Genomic DNA, 19,292 nt, shown 5'->3' with positions numbered 1-19,292 from the left:
GTTAACAACCAGGCCAAGTAAGGAAGAGTATGTACAGCCAATATGAGACAACTTACCATCCTAAAGGGAAAATATGGCTCTATCTTTCTGATCAGGAAAAAATACACAAATAAAACTCGAATGGTAACTGAGCAAAAACTGCAAAATACCTAAAAAAAATAACCTCTACAGCCCAAAGCAGAAACCTAATGCTTTTTAGCCAAACCTCTCAAGGTCTTCAGGTTGTTGGCCCATGAATGGTTTCACACTAGCGTAATAGTAACCAATATTATATAACACTCAATTTATTGTTTAATGTATAGGTTTAGCTTGGTTTTCATTATGGAGATTCCCATTTTTACATTGAACATTCAAGCTATCACAGCTTTCACCAATCCACAAGTTATCTCCAGGAGTCACATATACTTGGAACGGAGGGGTAGTCCGTGCTTAGTTGCCTCTCTATTGAAATAGGGGTACACAGGACCCACGCTCTCATTATTGGTGGAAATGTTAGGCTGGGTTTACAGTCATACATTCATCCTTCCATCAGTTGTCATCAGGTGTCATATCTAGAGATGAGCGAACCTGGAGCATGCTCGAGTCCATCCGATCCCGAACTTTCGGCATTTTATTAGCGGTGGCTGCTGAAGTTGGATAAAGCCCTAAGGCTATGTGGAAATCATGGATATAGTCATTTGCTGTATCCATGTTTTCCTGACAACCTTAGAGCTTTATCCAAGTTCAGCAGCCCCAGCTAATCAAATGCCGAACGTTCAGGTTCGGATCGACTCGAACCCGGTTCGCTCATCTCTAGTCATATCCCTTTTTTTCCTTTGACTTTCATCATCTATTATGCTGAATATGGGAAACCCCTTTATGTCTTGTTCTCTTTTGCTTCTTGACTTGATCTCTTTGCTCTGAATCATACAGGTCCTCCCCTTTCATTGTCATATGTAGGCAGATGCAGAGGGAGACATATGCTGTCTGTTACACAAATAAAATGTTTGTGTAGGAGGACCTCAGAATGATGTCACTTTAATGAGAACAAAACGTGCATGAAGGCAATTATATTCATATCAGATAGTAAACTGCTCATCACCAGGACTTTTACTATTACAGTATGTTTCAAGGTTTCTTTTTGTTCTCTTTAAAAGGCTACCTGAAAAGAAGGCTCCACCTTTGACTCTTTTCGATCTCCTATACCATTTACAATCACTGCCCAGTCTGCCCTGTTGTCTTTATTAGTGCATCGTCCTATTAATGGGCGTCCTGTGTTTGCGGGACACACTAGCCAGCAATTCAGTGAACTCTATCTCTATACCCCAGGTATACCTGCAGGTGCCTAAAACATAGTGGGAAATAGAGTTGGCTGAATTTCCAGCTAGTGTGTACAGCAAAAACAATAAGGCCTTTACAGGATGTACACTAGACAGGGAGTGAGTAACAATAGAGGCAGCAACTGTTTGCATTAGGAGAAAGGAAGACATAAAAGACCATAGAGCTGTAGTAAAATAACTTATTTTCAAAATATAATGAAAAGGTTTTTCTTCTTGTAAAACTCCTTTAATATGGACTATCCCAAATTAGTTGGGATCAACTCCTGGCTCCCCTTCTGGTTAGTTCATTGAAGAGACTGCAGCACTCCGGAGAGTGAGGCAGCCTCCTCAATGTTTACCAGGCACAGTGCTGTACATTTTGTTGTGGTTGTGCCTGGTACTGCGGTTTTCCACAACTCAGTCCTATTCAAATGAATTGGGGCTGAGCTATGTGTAATTCCAAGCACAACCACTACAAATGTATAAGGTGAAGAGGCCATAGCTTTTGTCTGAATGCCACAGCCCCTTTAATCAGCTGACCAGTGGGGGTGCCAAGAGATGGCCCCCACCCCCCTGAAATTATTATGAATGAATCAGCGCCAGGATACCGGTATTTCTGAACTGCGGCCCGGTTCCCGTGCACGACTCTGGTCTATTCCAAGGCACTGCCTCAGGCTGACGGACTGGAGGCGGGACCACCCACCCCCAGTGTGATGATCGGCCCTTACCTCTGTGACACAGCTCCATTGAGTGTAATGAAGCCCCCTCAAAGAAAGGAAGGGGGTTTCATCAAACTGGGGGCCAACGGGCCTGCCTCCAGTACGTCAGGCTGAGCCGGTGCCCGGGAATAGACCTGGAATTGGGCTGCAGTTCAAAAAAAAGGACCGTGGCACCAGCATCTTCGTGCTGGCACCAATTGAGTCGTAAAAAAACCTTAATGCGATTTGCCTAATGGTACATTCGCTTTAAGTCTTATGTATGTACAAAAAGCAAAGGGCCAAATGAGGAGCACTCAATGCCCAACCACCCGATGCACATCCAACCTCTTCTATTCTATAGAATAAGAATACCAGACATGTAACCTTACAAAATCCTCTACTTTTTTTTAAATTTATTACATAAATTAAAGTCTATTTTAGTCAAGTCTACATTTACGTCAGTATTCCCTTTCAATGTGTTTTACATACAGCACCGGTAATGATCCTCCAGACTCTCCTGACAATTGCCACTAGTCATAATTCTAATTTTATTGTCATCTTTTCACAGCAGGAGATGGCATTTGATTTCCTGACACTTCCACAACAGCTGAGACCTTCTGTCGCTCCCTGCATTTTGGCACTCTAAATTTACAAGATGTGCATTCTCCTTGGGCCCCGAGCTATTACTGTTATTATTATTCTCCTCCTTTATTACTCTAGTATTATTGTGTTAATATTGCTGTTCTAAAATAGCAAGTCATGCCAACTAGCGCTAAAGCCCGACGTGTTTCACCTGCTACACTGGGACCTCATGCACTTACTCAGTTTGGTAATGCCAAATGCCAATTAGGCTTGGTAATTCAGTCACCCGGAGAGAAACCATTACATCTGACAGAATCCACATGGTGACATGGCAAAGATCTTACTAAAACAAATAATCTCACATCATGAATGCACATATTAAACCCTGTTCTGCGACCCTATAGAGACTGTAAAAATCCTCACCCGCCCAAAGTTCCCCCTTAAGCTAGAGGGTCCCTTTGTTGTGAATCCTAATTATGCATAAATTTATCATGGCACAGAATAGCTTCCTTTATACACCGCCTGCCTTGGAAACACACGGAGAGACGCTAGATTGTACCCAACACATCATTAACTATTTCATGCACAGACGGAGCTGAAATCAATCGTATTCCTTCGACGTCTACCATCACATGCACATCTATTGAGCAGTGTTTACAAACCACATACTGGGGCAATGGTACCGGTTTATAGGTAGTACAATGTAATTGCTGTCTCAAGGAAATTTGGATTGGGGGATCTGTTGACTCTGCAATCTCCATTATGGAGCAATGCCAGCAAGGCAGACGCAATGGAAAAATTGGACTGGCAAGACTGACGGAAGGGCAGGAGAGATGGACACCTAACGGAAAGAAAAGAGGATGCGGATGATCTGGAAGGGAAGCAGAATATGGAAGATGGAGGACTGTACAGCAAATAAAGGATGAGATTATAATAACCCATAGGGACAGACAGGTGAACATGCCTGTGATGGACTCACCAAACATCTGAATATGCCCTTTCGTGATAGGATTGAAGCTGCCGCAGGCCAGCAGGATAACGTGGGTCTTAGTGGTTTCAGCCATGCTGGAAGGTACAGAGGAGCAGGTAGATGATGGGTGGGTGAGAAGAGGGGTAGTCTGTGGGTGGGGGCAGATTGTGAGTTTGGATAAGGGATTTCTCTAGGTGGGTGGGTATTCTTTGCCTCTGCAGAGAAAGGAGATGAGACTGGCTGCCGAAGACTCAGAGGAACAAATGCAATAGGCAGCACGTCATTACTCTTCCTCCCTCCCCCTCCCTTGCTGCTCTCTCTCTATAGCCTTCCCCTTTTAACTACTGCACAGCCATCTATCCACCTGCTCCTTCCTACTGGATGCTCTTTCCTGCTATATATATATAAAGTTGCACTTCATTGCAATGTAATACAATGACACCTTACATGGTGAATAAAAAGTTAAGTATTAAAATTAAAGTAAAAATTTTAATTATTAAAGTGTTTTTAAAGAAAAATATGTGAAATTTGTACAAATAACTAGGGCAAAGCTATAGTCTGGAATACATGCCCGTACTATATAAAAGGCTTTACAAGGTTTGTCTAATTATGAACACATCTCCATACACCCTATTAGAAAATTCTGATTAAATAGATGGGATCTTCTGCTCAGGATCCTGATCTCATGGCGGAGATGCAGAGCGTCTCCAAATCTCGTTGCTCTGGAGGACCTGTCCTGTCCTGCATTACACAGACGACCCATTAAATAGACACCATGTAATACTTAATTTCGCCTGTAGTGGTGCTACAAGAAAACTGAACACTCAAGCTGCTGTCAGACATGGCAGGTTTTTTTTCTTAAACTGTCACTGCAGTCTTTGAGCCAAAGCCAGAGGTGGATCCGGCAGGAAGGAGAAGTAACGGTCCATCCCTAATATATATATATATTTTTATCCATTCTTAATTTTGGCTTAAAAACTGCAGAGCGTGAGATAGCAGCCTTACTGCAAAGTTTCCCCATAGATTACAGCTCATCACTGAGGGTCCACAGTACAGCAGGGAAGTGGAGCTTCAGGCCCTCTGAAATGTTGATTGCAGAACTACAATTCCCATCATGCCTAGACAGCAAAAACCACAACATGATGAGAATTGTGGTTATGCACAGCTGGAGGGCTGAAGGTTCCCCATCCCTGAAGTAGAGGAATACTTTGTGATCAGCTTTTTTGCCAGGTACCCTTTGAACAAGTAAAAAATACCTAATGACAATGTTCTATTGTACTTTTTGGAAAGAGTGCATATCCATATGAATGTACTGCTGGAATTACAATTTCTGGTGACTGCCTATACCCTCCTGCGTTCCAGCACTGAGCACCATATCTGTCGCTCCCCACTGCCTATGATGGCTGATTCCTGTGATTGCTTTACAATTGAGCCTCACTGGTGTTTTCCGATATTGGACTGTCTGTGTTCCTGACCTTCTGCATGTCCTCTGATTTGCCTTCTAACTGCTGATTGAAGACCTCCTGGCTAGCTGACCCTTGTACTGAACCCTGATTACCTCCTGCCTGCTGATTCTCTTAAAGGCCTATTGCACAGGCCGAGTTAAGGAGAATCGAGCGTTCTCAGCGCTCGTTTGCTCTTCGTTCCCCGCTCACTGCTATTCCACGCGCCAGCAGCAAACGATCAGCCCACATGAACAATGTCGGCTGATCGTTGCCTTCTATTCCACGGGACGATTATCGGCCGTAACGGCCGATATCGGCCAAATATGGCCAATAATCGTTCCGTGGAATAGGGCCTTTACATGTCCTCCATGTACTGACCTGGCTTTTCAACACTGCTCACCCTTTCATTCAGTCCTAGTCTGCTTGGGACTGTCACCATGGTTGGGGATCCTAGAGGCACGGACTGGTGTTCAGATTATACAGCTTCACATCCTCCTCCTGTCATTTCACATAGGCGCTAATATACTGTTTGCAGTGTCGGACTGGGTCACCGGGGGACCGGGGATTTCCCCGGTGGGCCCCGAGCAGGAGTAGGCCCCGCCCCCCAGTCAGGGGACACAGGGCTGGAGACCACATCAATGTGGTCTCCACCCAGTAAGCCCAGCGGGGCCCTCCGTGCTCCTGGGGGGCCCACTCAGCTGCCGACTGCCGCTCCTCACCCTTTTAACTGGAAGCGATCACAGCGATCGCTTCCAGTTAAATGTGTCAGTGGTGATTACGCTGCCCGGGACCAGGAGCTGCGCATCTGTCGGGAAAGAGAGAAAAGGCCTGCGACCGATGGGGGAGCGTGGTGACAGGTGAGTTGGGTTTTGTTTTTCTTTCATCATAGGGGAACATCACTGGGGGCTATAGGGGGGATGGACAATATAAGGGGGGGGGGCTATAGGGGGGATGGCCAGCATGAGGGGGGCTTTAGGGGGGGGGATGGACATTATATGGGGGTCTGTAGGGGGATGGACAGCATGAGGGGGGCTATAGGGGGGATGGACAGCATGAGGAGGGCTACAGGGGTTATGGACAGCATGAGGGGGGCTACAGGGGGGATGAACAGCATGAGAGGGGCTACGGGGGGGATGGACAGCATGAGGGGGGCTACGGGGGGGATGGACAGCATGAGGGGGGCTACGGGGGGGATGGACAGCATGAGGGGGGCTACGGGGGGGATAGACAGCATGAGGGGGGCTACGGGGGGGATGGACAGCATGAGGGGGGCTACAGGGGGATGGACAGCATGAGGGGGGCTACAAGGAGGATGGACAGCATGAGGGGGGCTACGGGGGGGATGGAAAGCATGAGGGGGGCTACGGGGGGGATGGAAAGCATGAGGGGGGCTACGGGGGGATGGACAGCATGAGGGGGCTACGGGGGGATGGACAGCATGAGGGGGGCTACGGGGGGGTTGGACAGCATGAGGGGGGCTACGGGGGGATGGACAGCATGAGGGGGGCTACGGGGGGGATGGACAGCATGAGGGGGGCTATAGGGGGGATGGACAGCATGAGGGGGGCTACGGGGGGGATGGACAGCATGAGGGGGGCTACGGGGGGGGTGGACAGCATGAGGGGGGCTACAGGGGGGATGGACAGCATGAGGGGGGCTACGGGGGGATGGACAGCATGAGGGGGGCTACAGGGGGGATGGACAGCATGAGGGGGGCTGTAGGGGGGATGGACAGCATGAGGGGGGCTACAGGGGGATGGACAGCATGAGGGGGGCTACGGGGGGATGGACAGCATGAGGGGGGCTACAGGGGGGATGGACAGCATTAGGGGGGCTGTAGGGGGGATGGACAGCATGAGGAGGGCTATAGGGGGGGATGGACAGCATGAGGGGGGCTACAGGGGGGATGGACAGCATGAGGGGGGCTGTAGGGGGGATGGACAGCATGAGGGGGGCTGTAGGGGGGATGGACAGCATGAGGGGGGCTATAGGGGGGATGGACAGCATGAGGGGGGCTATAGGGGGGATGGACAGCATGAGGGGGGCTGTAGGGGGGATGGACAGGATGATGGGGGCTACGGGGGGGATGGACAGCATAAGGAGGGCTACGGGGGGATGGACAGCATGAGGGGGGCTACAGGGGGATGGACAGCATGAGCGCGGCTATAGGGGGGATGGACAGCATGAGGGGGGCTATGGGGGGATGAACAGCATGAGCGCGGCTATAGGGGGGATGGACAGCATGAGGGGGGCTACAGGGGTTATGGACAGCATGAGGGGGGCTATGGGGGGGTGGACAGCATGAGTGGGGCTATAGGAGGATGGACAACATGAGGGAGCTATAGGTGGATGGACAACATGAGGGGGCTATAGGTGGATGGACAACATGAGGGGGCTATATGGGGATGGACATGAGGGGCTATAGGGGGAATGGGCAACATGAGGGGGCTATATGGGGGGAATGGACAACATGAGGGGGCTATCCATAGTGAAGAAGGACAACATGGAGGGGCTATGTATATGGGGATGGACAACATAAGGGGGTTTACCTATATGGGACATGGACAACACTGGGGGCTATCTATATGGAGGACTGAACAAAGGACCATCTATAAGGTGTCTACACAGAGGGGACCATATACTATAAGGGATGTATATATACATAGAGTCAGGGCTACCCACTAAATGAGGGTGTAAAGGGGCCAATACAGATGTGCAGTTTGTAGAGAGATGAGGATGGTAACAGAGTGAGAAGCCTAATATTGTTTGTCTGGCAGATTCTGTGGATTTGTGGCTCGGAGAAGTTCTCATAACGGCACAGGGCAGATGAAGAAGAAGAGGGAAGAACTCTGATCAGAGAAGACGTCCCCTGTGAGTCACCTGATATAACTGCACTGTAATGTTTATGGTGTATAGAGCCTATGCAGAGCTGCGTCCATCTCTATATGACTGGATGAGGTGATAGTGATCTGTGTACAGTGGATTATTCAGTTGCAGCGGCAGTGTTAGTAAGTATGTGGGGGTGTTAGTCAGTAGCAGCGATGGTATTAGTCAGTATGTGGTGGTGTTAGTCAGTATGTGGTGGTGTTAGTCAGTATGTGGCGTTGTTAGTCAGTATGTGGCGTTGTTAGTCAGTATGTGGTGGTATTAGTCAGTAGATGGTGGTATTTGTCACTTGTAATCCGGTACTGTGTTTTATTGGTCTTAGTATACTGGATTTGGTCAGTAACAATTTAGTGATGGTAGTGGTTGTGGTGTGGTGTAATATTTCCACCTTGTATACTGGTATTATTGGTAATATTGGTATACAGGATTTGGTCAGTAACAGTATGGCTGTAATATGTATGGTGATAATATTTCCCCCTTGTATACTGGTATTATTGGTAATTTTGGTATACAGGATTTGGTCAGTAACAGTATGGCGGTAATATGCATGGTGATAATATTTTCCTCTGATATACTGGTATTATTGGTAATATCACTTTCAGTATACAGGATTTGATCAGTAATAGTATGGCAGTAATATGTGTGGGGATATTTGCTCTTTATATACTGGTGTTATTGGTAGCATACAGTAGTATACAGTGTTATCATGCAAAGAAATTTGTCTTATAGCCCAATTACACCGGCCAATTATCTGTAACAAGCGCTGCTAGGAAGCCCCATGTAAAAGAGCGAGCAAATGCCCGATAGTCGGCTGATTTGATCTTTTGTGCGGCTGTAAAAATCGTTGTTGGCTGCACATCTCTATGTATTCCTGCACTGCTGATTAGCAGTCGTTTGCAGCCCTACACTACCCCATATCACGCCGTGCTAATGGACCCTTATTAATGTTACCATAGATAAGTATAGTGGCAGAAGGGTGGGTCCCAAGAATGATTTCCCCTGGTGGGCCCAAGGCACTCCAGTCCGACACTGACTGTTTGTATGATAATATTATCATACATTAGGTACAACTCATTGCTGGAGACTGTAATCCATGTGATGCCATGACATGACGACAAATCAATAATCCAGCTGATAGGAGTAATGACCACATCAGTTTTCTACGGTGACAAAGTATTGAACGAGACTGAAAATTTCTTCAACCTGCTTAAAAATAGTAGAACAATATTAGTCTTTAATCACTTGCAAGAAATGCTTTTTACGACTGGAATTTTTTGTAGGTTTTTTTTTGTATTCTGCATAAAGACAGACATTTGTCTGGTTGGCCATATTATTGTTTTAATTGCCACACTCAAATGGAGAGTTTAGTGAAAAGTGCACCAGACACGTCCACTATTTGTTGGGCTAAAGAGAAAGCTGCTTAAAGGGGTATTCCCCCCAAAATTATTTTTGCATTAATACGCTGCCCACCCGTAGCTTTCCATCTTTCCAAAATAGTTATTACAGATTCTGCACAGTTTTGCTGTTATCAGGCTGCATTCACCTCCACGGATTGCATAAAATCATCAGACCTCAGTCCACACCGACACGCTCCCTGCTCCTGGCCCCCACCCTCCGTGTCGGCATCACATGTCCTCAGTCCCAGCACAGTGAAGTGACTGAGAACACTGATGGGGCGGCTGCTGTTACAGAGGGAGACAGTGATCAGCGCAGATGTGACTGCATCCCTCTCTAACAGCCACCGGGTCACCCCCAGCCCAGAGCTCACCCCTGTGTCTAGAGCCTCCCGGCAGCACTCACCCGCAGCACACAGCCCACCGCCCCACAACCGACCGCCCCCCCAACATCACCCATGGCATCCCTCACTCACCCGCAGCATAGCCTCCGCACTCACCCGCGGCAACCCCCCCCCCCCGCGGCAAGCTCCGCCCCCCCGCGATCGCCCACGGCAAGATCCGCCCCCGCAATCGCCCACGACTAGCTCCGCCCCCCGCAAACGCCCGCGACTAGCTCCGCCCCCCGCAATCGCCTGCGACTAGCTCCGCCCCCGCAATCGCCCGCAACTAGCTCCGCCCCCCGCAATCGCCCGCGACTAGCTCCGCCCCCGCGACAAGCTCCGCCCCCCAGCGACAAGCTCCGCCCCACGCAATCGCCCGCATCATCGCCAACTCAGCTTTGCTACACCGGCGTCCCCGCCAACTCAGCTCTGCTACACTGGCGTCCCCAACTCAGCTCTGCTACACCGGCATCCCCGCCAACTCAGCTCTGCTACACCGGCGTCCCCAACTCAGCTCTGCTACACCGGCGTCCCCGCAAGCTCAGCTCTGCTACACCGGTGTCCCCGCAAACTCAGCTCTGCTGCACCGGCGTCCCCGCCAACTCAGCTCTGAAACACCGGTGTCCCCGCCAACTCAGCTCTGCTACATCGGCGTCCCCGCCAACTCAGCTCTGCTACACTGGCGTCCCCAACTCAGCTCTGCTACACTGGCGTCCCCAACTCAGCTCTGCTACACTGGCGTCCCCAACTCAGCTCTGCTACACTGGCGTCCCCAACTCAGCTCTGCTACACCGGCATCCCCGCCAACTCAGCTCTGCTACACCGGCGTCCCCAACTCAGCTCTGCTACACCGGCGTCCCCGCAAGCTCAGCTCTGCTACACCGGCATCCCCGCCAACTCAGCTCTGCTACACCGGCGTCCCCGCCAACTCAGCTCTGCTACACCGGCGTCCCCAACTCAGCTCTGCTACACCGGCGTCCCCGCAAGCTCAGCTCTGCTACACCGGTGTCCCCGCCAACTCAGCTCTGCTACACCGGCATCCCCGCCAACTCTGCTCTGCTACACCGGCGTCCCCGCCAACTCAGCTCTGCTACACCGGCATCCCCGCCAACTCTGCTCTGCTACACCGGCGTCCCCGCCAACTCAGCTCTGCTACACCGGCGTCCCCAACTCAGCTCTGCTACACTGGCATCCCCAACTCAGCTCTGCTACACCGTCACCGCCAACGCAGCTCTGCTACGACGTCACCGCCAACGCAGCTCTGCTACACCGGCGTCCCCGCCAACTCAGCTCTGAAACACCGGTGTCCCCGCCAACTCAGCTCTGCTACACCGGCGTCCCCGCCAACTCAGCTCTGCTACACCGGCGTCCCCGCCAACTCAGCTCTGCTACACCGGCGTCCCCGCCAACTCAGCTCTGCTACACTGGCATCCCCAACTCAGCTCTGCTACACCGTCACCGCAGCTCTGCTACGACGTCACCGCCAACGCAGCTCTGCTACACCGGCGTCCCCGCCAACTCAGCTCTGAAACACCGGCGTCCCCGCCAACTCAGCTCTGCTACACCGTCACCGCCAACGCAGCTCTGCTACGACGTCACCGCCAACGCAGCTCTGCTACACCGGCGTCCCCGCCAACTCAGCTCTGAAACACCGGTGTCCCCGCCAACTCAGCTCTGCTACATCGGCGTCCCCGCCAACTCAGCTCTGCTACACTGGCGTCCCCAACTCAGCTCTGCTACACTGGCGTCCCCAACTCAGCTCTGCTACACCGGCATCCCCGCCAACTCAGCTCTGCTACACCGGCGTCCCCAACTCAGCTCTGCTACACCGGCGTCCCCGCAAGCTCAGCTCTGCTACACCGGTGTCCCCGCAAACTCAGCTCTGCTGCACCGGCGTCCCCGCCAACTCAGCTCTGCTACACCGGCATCCCCGCCAACTCAGCTCTGCTACACCGGCGTCCCCGCCAACTCAGCTCTGCTACACCGGCGTCCCCAACTCAGCTCTGCTACACCGGCGTCCCCGCAAGCTCAGCTCTGCTACACCGGCGTCCCCGCCAACTCAGCTCTGCTACACCGGCATCCCCGCCAACTCTGCTCTGCTACACCGGCGTCCCCGCCAACTCAGCTCTGCTACACCGGCGTCCCCAACTCAGCTCTGCTACACTGGCATCCCCAACTCAGCTCTGCTACACCGTCACTGCCAACGCAGCTCTGCTACGACGTCACCGCCAACGCAGCTCTGCTACACCGGCGTCCCCGCCAACTCAGCTCTGAAACACCGGTGTCCCCGCCAACTCAGCTCTGCTACATCGGCGTCCCCGCCAACTCAGCTCTGCTACACTGGCGTCCCCAACTCAGCTCTGCTACACTGGCGTCCCCAACTCAGCTCTGCTACACCGGCATCCCCGCCAACTCAGCTCTGCTACACCGGCGTCCCCAACTCAGCTCTGCTACACCGGCGTCCCCGCAAGCTCAGCTCTGCTACACCGGTGTCCCCGCAAACTCAGCTCTGCTGCACCGGCGTCCCCGCCAACTCAGCTCTGCTACACCGGCGTCCCCGCCAACTCAGCTCTGCTACACCGGCGTCCCCGCCAACTCAGCTCTGCTACACCGGCGTCCCCAACTCAGCTCTGCTACACCGGCGTCCCCGCAAGCTCAGCTCTGCTACACCGGTGTCCCCGCCAACTCAGCTCTGCTACACCGGCGTCCCCGCCAACTCAGCTCTGCTACACCGTCACCGCCAACGCAGCTCTGCTACGACGTCACCGCCAACGCAGCTCTGCTACACCGGCGTCCCCGCCAACTCAGCTCTGAAACACCGGCGTCCCCGCCAACTCAGCTCTGCTACACCGTCACCGCCAACGCAGCTCTGCTACGACGTCACCGCCAACGCAGCTCTGCTACGACGTCACCGCCAACGCAGCTCTGCTACACCGGCGTCCCCGCCAACTCAGCTCTGAAACACCGGTGTCCCCGCCAACTCAGCTCTGCTACACCGGCGTCCCCGCCAACTCAGCTCTGCTACATCGGCGTCCCCGCCAACTCAGCTCTGCTACACTGGCGTCCCCAACTCAGCTCTGCTACACCAGCATCCCCGCCAACTCAGCTCTGCTACACCGGCGTCCCCAACTCAGCTCTGCTACACCGGCGTCCCCGCAAGCTCAGCTCTGCTACACCGGTGTCCCCGCAAACTCAGCTTTGCTGCACCAGCGTCCCCGCCAACTCAGCTCTGCTACACCGGCATCCCCGCCAACTCAGCTCTGCTACACCGGCGTCCCAGCCAACTCAGCTCTGCTACACCGGCGTCCCCAACTCAGCTCTACTACACCGGCGTCCCCGCAAGCTCAGCTCTGCTACACCGGTGTCCCCGCAAACTCAGCTCTGCTGCACCGGCATCCCCGCCAACTCAGCTCTGCTACACCGGCATCCCCGCCAACTCTGCTCTGCTACATCGGCGTCCCCGCCAACTCAGCTCTGCTACACCGGCGTCCCCAACTCAGCTCTGCTACACTGGCATCCCCAACTCAGCTCTGCTACACCGTCACCGCCAACGCAGCTCTGCTACGACATCACCGCCAACGCAGCTCTGCTACACCGGTGTCCCCGCCAACTCAGCTCTGCTACACCGGCGTCCCCGCCAACTCAGCTCTACTACACGGGCATCCCCGCCAACTCAGCTCTGCTACACCGTCACCGCCAACGCAGCTCTGCTACGACGTCACCGCCAACGCAGCTCTGCTACACCGGCGTCCCCGCCAACTCAGCTCTGAAACACCGGCGTCCCCGCCAACTCAGCTCTGCTACACCGGCGTCCCCAACTCAGCTCTGCAACACTGGCATCCCCAACTCAGCTTTGCTACACTGACACCGCCAACGCAGCTCTGCTACGACGTCACCGCCAACGCAGCTCTGCTACACCGGCGTCCCCGCCAACTCAGCTCTGAAACACCGGCGTCCCCGCCAACTGAGCTCTGCTACACCGGCGTCCCCAACTCAGCTCTGCTACACCGTCACCGCCAACGCAGCTCTGCTACGACGTCACCGCCAACGCAGCTCTGCTACACCGACGTCACCGCCAACGCAGCTCTGCTACACCGGCGTCCCCGCCAACTCAGCTCTGAAACACCGGCGTCCCCAACTCAGCTCTGCTACACTGACACCGCCAACGCAGCTCTGCTACGACGTCACCGCCAACGCAGCTCTGCTACACCGGCGTCCCCGCCAACTCAGCTCTGAAACACCGGCGTCCCCGCCAACTGAGCTCTGCTACACCGGCGTCCCCAACTCAGCTCTGCTACACCGTCACCGCCAACGCAGCTCTGCTACGACGTCACCGCCAACGCAGCTCTGCTACACCGACGTCACCGCCAACGCAGCTCTGCTACACCGGCGTCCCCGCCAACTCAGCTCTGAAACACCGGCGTCCCCGCCAACTCAGCTCTGCTACACCGGCGTCCCCAACTCAGCTCTGCTACACTGGCATCCCCAACTCAGCTCTGCTACACCGTCACCGCCAACGCAGCTCTGCTACGACGTCACCGCCAACTCAGCTCTGCTACACCGGCGTCCCCGCCAACTCAGCTCTGCTACACCGGCGTCCCCGCCAACTCAGCTCTGCTACACCGGCGTCCCCGCCAACTCAGCTCTGCTACACCGTCACCGCCAACGCAGCTCTGCTACACCGGCGTCCCCGCCAACTCAGCTCTGAAACACCGGTGTCCCCGCCAACTCAGCTCTGCTACACCGGCGTCCCCGCCAACTTTATTCATTTCTGACATTGTTCTGGAGGTTCAGCAAAGAGGTCGATCTTGTCCCTGATTGATAGGTGTCAGCTGTTCTATTACCTGAATATATATTTACACCCCTTCCCTCCAACAGGAAAACTGCAACTCTGAGAACTTGGAAGTTGAAGGATGTGTGGTGCATTTTCTTGTCCAAGCCAGAGAGTCCAGTGGTCAGGTCTTCCCTAACTGCATGGATCCTGAGCTCAGGATTCTTAGTTCTCCACTTGATTCTACCAAAGTAAAGATCTCCTTGTGCTTGCTGGAGTGGATGATCTAAACATGTTTAGATCATTGGATGACCTGTGTCCACTTTACAGCTTAGATTGAGGTCATGAGACCACGTTTTTCAAGCTCTTAATTAGAGATGATCGAACAGGGCCGCGGTTCAGGTTCGTATGAACCCGAACCATCGGCATTTGACTCCCACTGCCTTCCTGTTCCATGGGGAAGGTGTAGACAGCCCAAGTACCACCTGGAAAACAGAGATACAGCTTTTTACCTAGGCTGTATCCCTGTTTTCCAGGTGGTACTTGGGCTGTCTACGCCTTCCCCACGGAACGGGAAGGAGTCATCTGTCATCAGTATTATGGATCCCAAGGGCTTTTCAATATAGTTTTTCACACCCGGCAATCTCTCCAACGCTCAAGTTGTGTGATAAGCATTTATTTAAGGGCCATTTAGCCCCCCACCCTTCCCCGCTTTTTCCAGTTATAGGGAACCCAGAGTTTACTGAATTGAGGATACAGTATTTCGGAAATGGCACTTGGCAGATGCAGGGCGAGCTGGTGCTTTTGTAAAGGAGGGGCATTGGATTACAACTGCTCACCTGAATGGAGTAACTGACCCTTACCCATTGGGCTGGTGGCGATGTTTTCAATGCCGGAAGGTATGATAGACCTTTAACGGATTTTGAACGGTTATGCTCGGTAGTGGGTTATCTGCATCACTCTCTTTATATTATTTACTCAGCCCTGTGCACCGAACACCATCAGCCCACTTTACCTGTCCGAGTGGGAGAGAGATTTGGAGATGACTTTTACGGAACAGCAGAAAACTCGTATCTTTGTACTTACCCATACTTCCTCAATTTCGAGCGAATATCAGGAAACTGGTTTTAAGATCCTTTCTAGGTGGTATCGGGTCCCAACATGGCTGCACAGAATTTACCCAGACAGTTCCTCAGGATGTTGGAGGAGTTGTGGGGAGGAGAGAACACTTATTCACACCTTTTGGAATTGTCCACGTTTAGATGGGTTTTGGGTGTGGAGAATAACTTCTAGTTTCACAGCATATCCTTTGCCTTTTACACCTGCCCTGTTTTTACTACACCTTTCAGATATTCCGATGGGGAGTTATCGGCGCTCACTGGTCTGTCATCTAATTAATGTGGCTAAAGTATTTATGCCAATGCTATGGAAGAGTCTGGAGGCACCTTCTGTGAAAATGTGGTTAAATGAGGTTGAAAAAATATACAAAATGGAAGACCTTACTTCACAATTACAAGAAAACAATAATAGATTTCTAGATACCTGGTCTCCTTGGTGTCAATACAAGGAGTCTACTGAATATAAAAGGATAATGGACATATAGAGAGGAGAGGAGGGATGGAGGGGTTGGGGTGTTTTGTTGGACGTGTGTTGTTGTTGTTGTTTTATGGGGGGGGGGGGTTTGGGGGGGGGAGAGTGGGTTTATATGTCTTTGTATAATTGCGGGGGGGGGGGGGGGGGGTTATGTATATTATATAATTATGAAAAACTTAATAAAGGAGTGAGTTAAAAAAAAAAAGATAAAAGCAGGTTGTTCCTTGAATTTAGAAATGCAGAGACCTCTACATTCATCTACTAGGAGCTCACAACTGAAAGAGCCTTGTATTGAAGGTGGACCAGAAATCCATCTGTTCCAAATACTAATAAAAACTTGGCAGGACTTAAGATTTGGCAGATGTTCGTCCTTCAAGGTTTAGGTCCAGGCTAGCCAGGGCCGTCTTAACAGCATTATGGGCCCCTGGGCAGAGGTGCGAGGTGCGAAGCCAGTGCCCCCCATAGTAGCCAGTACCCCCCATAGTAGCCAGTACCCCCATAGTAGCCAGTGCCCCCCATAGTTGCCAGTGCCCCCCATAGTAGCCAGTACCCCTATAGTAGCCAGTACCCCCCATAGTAGCCAGTACCCCTATAGTAGCCAGTGCCCCCCATAGTAGCCAGTGCCCCCCATAGTAGCCAGTACCCCTATAGTAGCCAGTGCCCCCCATAGTAGCCAGTACCCCTATAGTAGCCAGTGCCCCCCATAGTAGCCAGCACCCCTAAAGTAGCCAGTGCCCCCCATAGTAGCCAGTGCCCCCATAGTAGCCAGTGCCCCCCATAGTAGCCAGTGCCCCATAGTAGCCAGTGCCTCCATAGTAGCCAGTGACCCCCAAAACAACAAACCAGTTACTCACCCTTCCGCCGGCCCCAGCAGCTGTCTCCCGTCAGCGCGCCACTCCCGTCATCCTCCGGGCACAGGCAGCGGGGTACAGAGAGACTGCCTGTGCCGGAAGTGTCCGGCTGCACAACACTTCCAGGACACAGGCAGCGTCTCTGTACCCTGCTGCCTGTGCCCGGAGGATGACGGGAGTGGCCACTGACGGGAGAGGAGCTGCTGGGGCCGCCGGACGGGTGAGTAACTGGACCGCCGGCCCCTTCTATCGCCACTTAGCTGAGCAGATCAGAAGCCCAGGAAAGTGCTGCTCATTGCACTTTCCTGGGCTTCTGATCGGCTCAGCTGAGAAGCGATAGAAGGGGCGGGCTGAGGGGGTCGCTGAGGGCCGCTCACTATGCATATGCTTAGTGAGCGGCAATACAGGGGGCGGGCAGGACGGCTTCCTTGTGGTGCTCAGCACTGCTTGGAAGCCGTCTTCGCTTTATAGGACGCACTTAGTTTTATAAGTGCGTCTTATAAAGCAAAAAATACAGGTGTGTCCCAGAGGGCAGGGGCCCCCTAGGACGCAAGGGCCCCCGGGCAGCCGCCTACCCTGCCCAATGGGTAAGACGGCCCTGAGGCTAGCCATGGCACAGTATTAGAGTAGATTTGTGGAAGCCTTATAGTTTCTAGTCTACTTTACACACATAAAGTACTTTTCTCCCTGCACTTACTACTGCATCAAGGGTTCACTTTCTGGATAAAATGGTGATGTCACGGCAGCACTGATTGGCTGATGGGGAGCGAGGGGAGCCGGGAGCCTCACACACAGCTGTGGCACCAAAGCTGGTAATGTATGCTCCAAACCGGGGGCTGAGGGGGGTTAGAGGGGTCCAGGCCACATACTGGCAGCGGAATGAAAATTTCGCTGCGGGTATGTCACCCATTCAACTTCACACTACCAGGATCCGCAGTGGAATTTGCTGCAAACTCCCAGCGTGAAATTCGCTGTGGTGCCGGGACGTGTGAAGCTACCCTTAGGCTATGTTCACACAACGTATGAGACCGGCCGGGTCATTGGCAACAACGGCCATAGTTTTACGTAGTGTGAACATAGCCTTAAGATGGAAACAGTTACAATTTCCCAGACTACCATAATAATAATAATAATCATAATTTAGCAAAAATTCAGACACATTTTGCAGCCTTTATTTGGATACAGGCATTGTTCTATTTTTTATGCTTTTAACTTCTTTTATTAAAAAAGTATGAGACATTACAGAAAAGCAATAGTACGTACAGCGAGTACAAAAGAACTCAGTTGTATTGCTGCATATAGATACAAAATGTACAAGGGTATTGCCGTGTCAAACAATATCAAAGGTATTGGTAGAACACACAGATCTTCCTAAATGAGTCAGCATTGTATAATAGCACTGAAGGGTATAGTATAGCAATAATAATGTGTATGCTTGCGGTGGATGATCCACTGGTTTGCCTGTGCAGTAACAAGTTTAGCTGGTCAGCCACAAATCTTAAAAAGGGTTATCCCAAGATTAAGGCTATGTTCACATGCAGTAAAATATGAAAATATGTCCATAAAAATTTATAAAAAAAATATATACATAATTCTTTTTTCAATGTAACAACATTCTCCCATTGAAGTCTATGGGGAATTGGCCATCAGTGCACACACAGTATAGAATACCAACTGTCTTAATAAGTAGCATGTTTATTATTTGTTTATCTGTTGTTGTTGTTTTTTTTTTTTTTAAATAGTTTTCATTCTCTATGGGATTCTGGACATTGCCAAACGCTGAACTTAACTATGTTTGGAAGTCAAGCATACAGTGAATGGAGCTGTAACGGAGTATGAGCGCAGCCATTCCATTCATTTAGGGGACGACTGACTTCCATTCTCATTATGATGGGGGGGGGGTCCCAGTTGTTGGACCCCCAACTGATCAGCTATCCTGTGGATACAGGATAACTTAAAGTGAATGAACCACCAGTAAAATTGTGGTGTCCCAACGGGTGTTGCTATTAGTTACACCCTTTGTAAAAGCCTGTAGTTATTGTACACAAGTGGTGATGAGTAGTGATATAGTTTCGCCACTAGATGTCGCTGTTATAGAAGTATGTACACAGATGCTGCACGGCTGAAGTATGTAAAGGGTTATTGTTTATTTGTGTGTCACATGGATCTGTGAACCTATGGGAATCTTTTCTTCTATCCTATCATCTCTATCTTTACTTCTTCTAATGCACTGTTCACCAACTCACAGCGCACCTTAGATAAGCTGAGGAAGGAAGTCACATGGTTAGAGGAAGTGCGTGAGTCTTTTGTGTTGGACATTGTAGAGGAAGGACGCAAGCTAGAAAGCTCTCTACAGTGGTCCTCTCTGGGCACTGGCCCTTTGCCAGGTCCCCCTACTCTCATGAAGTCAGTCTTATTCAG

At 51.7% G+C, this 19,292-nt stretch overlaps 1 protein-coding gene across 1 annotated transcript in view; it reads right to left on the bottom strand.

The window, feature by feature from the left end:
• The window catches only part of NMNAT2 (nicotinamide nucleotide adenylyltransferase 2), a 40,027-nt gene extending 36,230 nt beyond the window's left edge, over positions 1 to 3,797 (bottom strand). Inside the window, exon 1 of the mRNA XM_069981140.1 lies at positions 3,558 to 3,797. Coding sequence (XP_069837241.1) covers positions 3,558 to 3,642 — 85 coding nt within the window. The 5' untranslated portion in view covers positions 3,643 to 3,797. The remainder of the gene's footprint in view (positions 1 to 3,557) is intronic.
• Between the last annotated feature and the right edge of the window lie 15,495 nt (positions 3,798 to 19,292).

Source organism: Dendropsophus ebraccatus, chromosome 8 (assembly GCF_027789765.1).
Source record: "Dendropsophus ebraccatus isolate aDenEbr1 chromosome 8, aDenEbr1.pat, whole genome shotgun sequence".
NCBI lineage: Eukaryota > Metazoa > Chordata > Amphibia > Anura > Hylidae > Dendropsophus > Dendropsophus ebraccatus.
The sequence above is the reverse complement of the archived record's forward strand: the minus strand, read 5'-3'. Positions and strand labels throughout refer to the sequence as shown.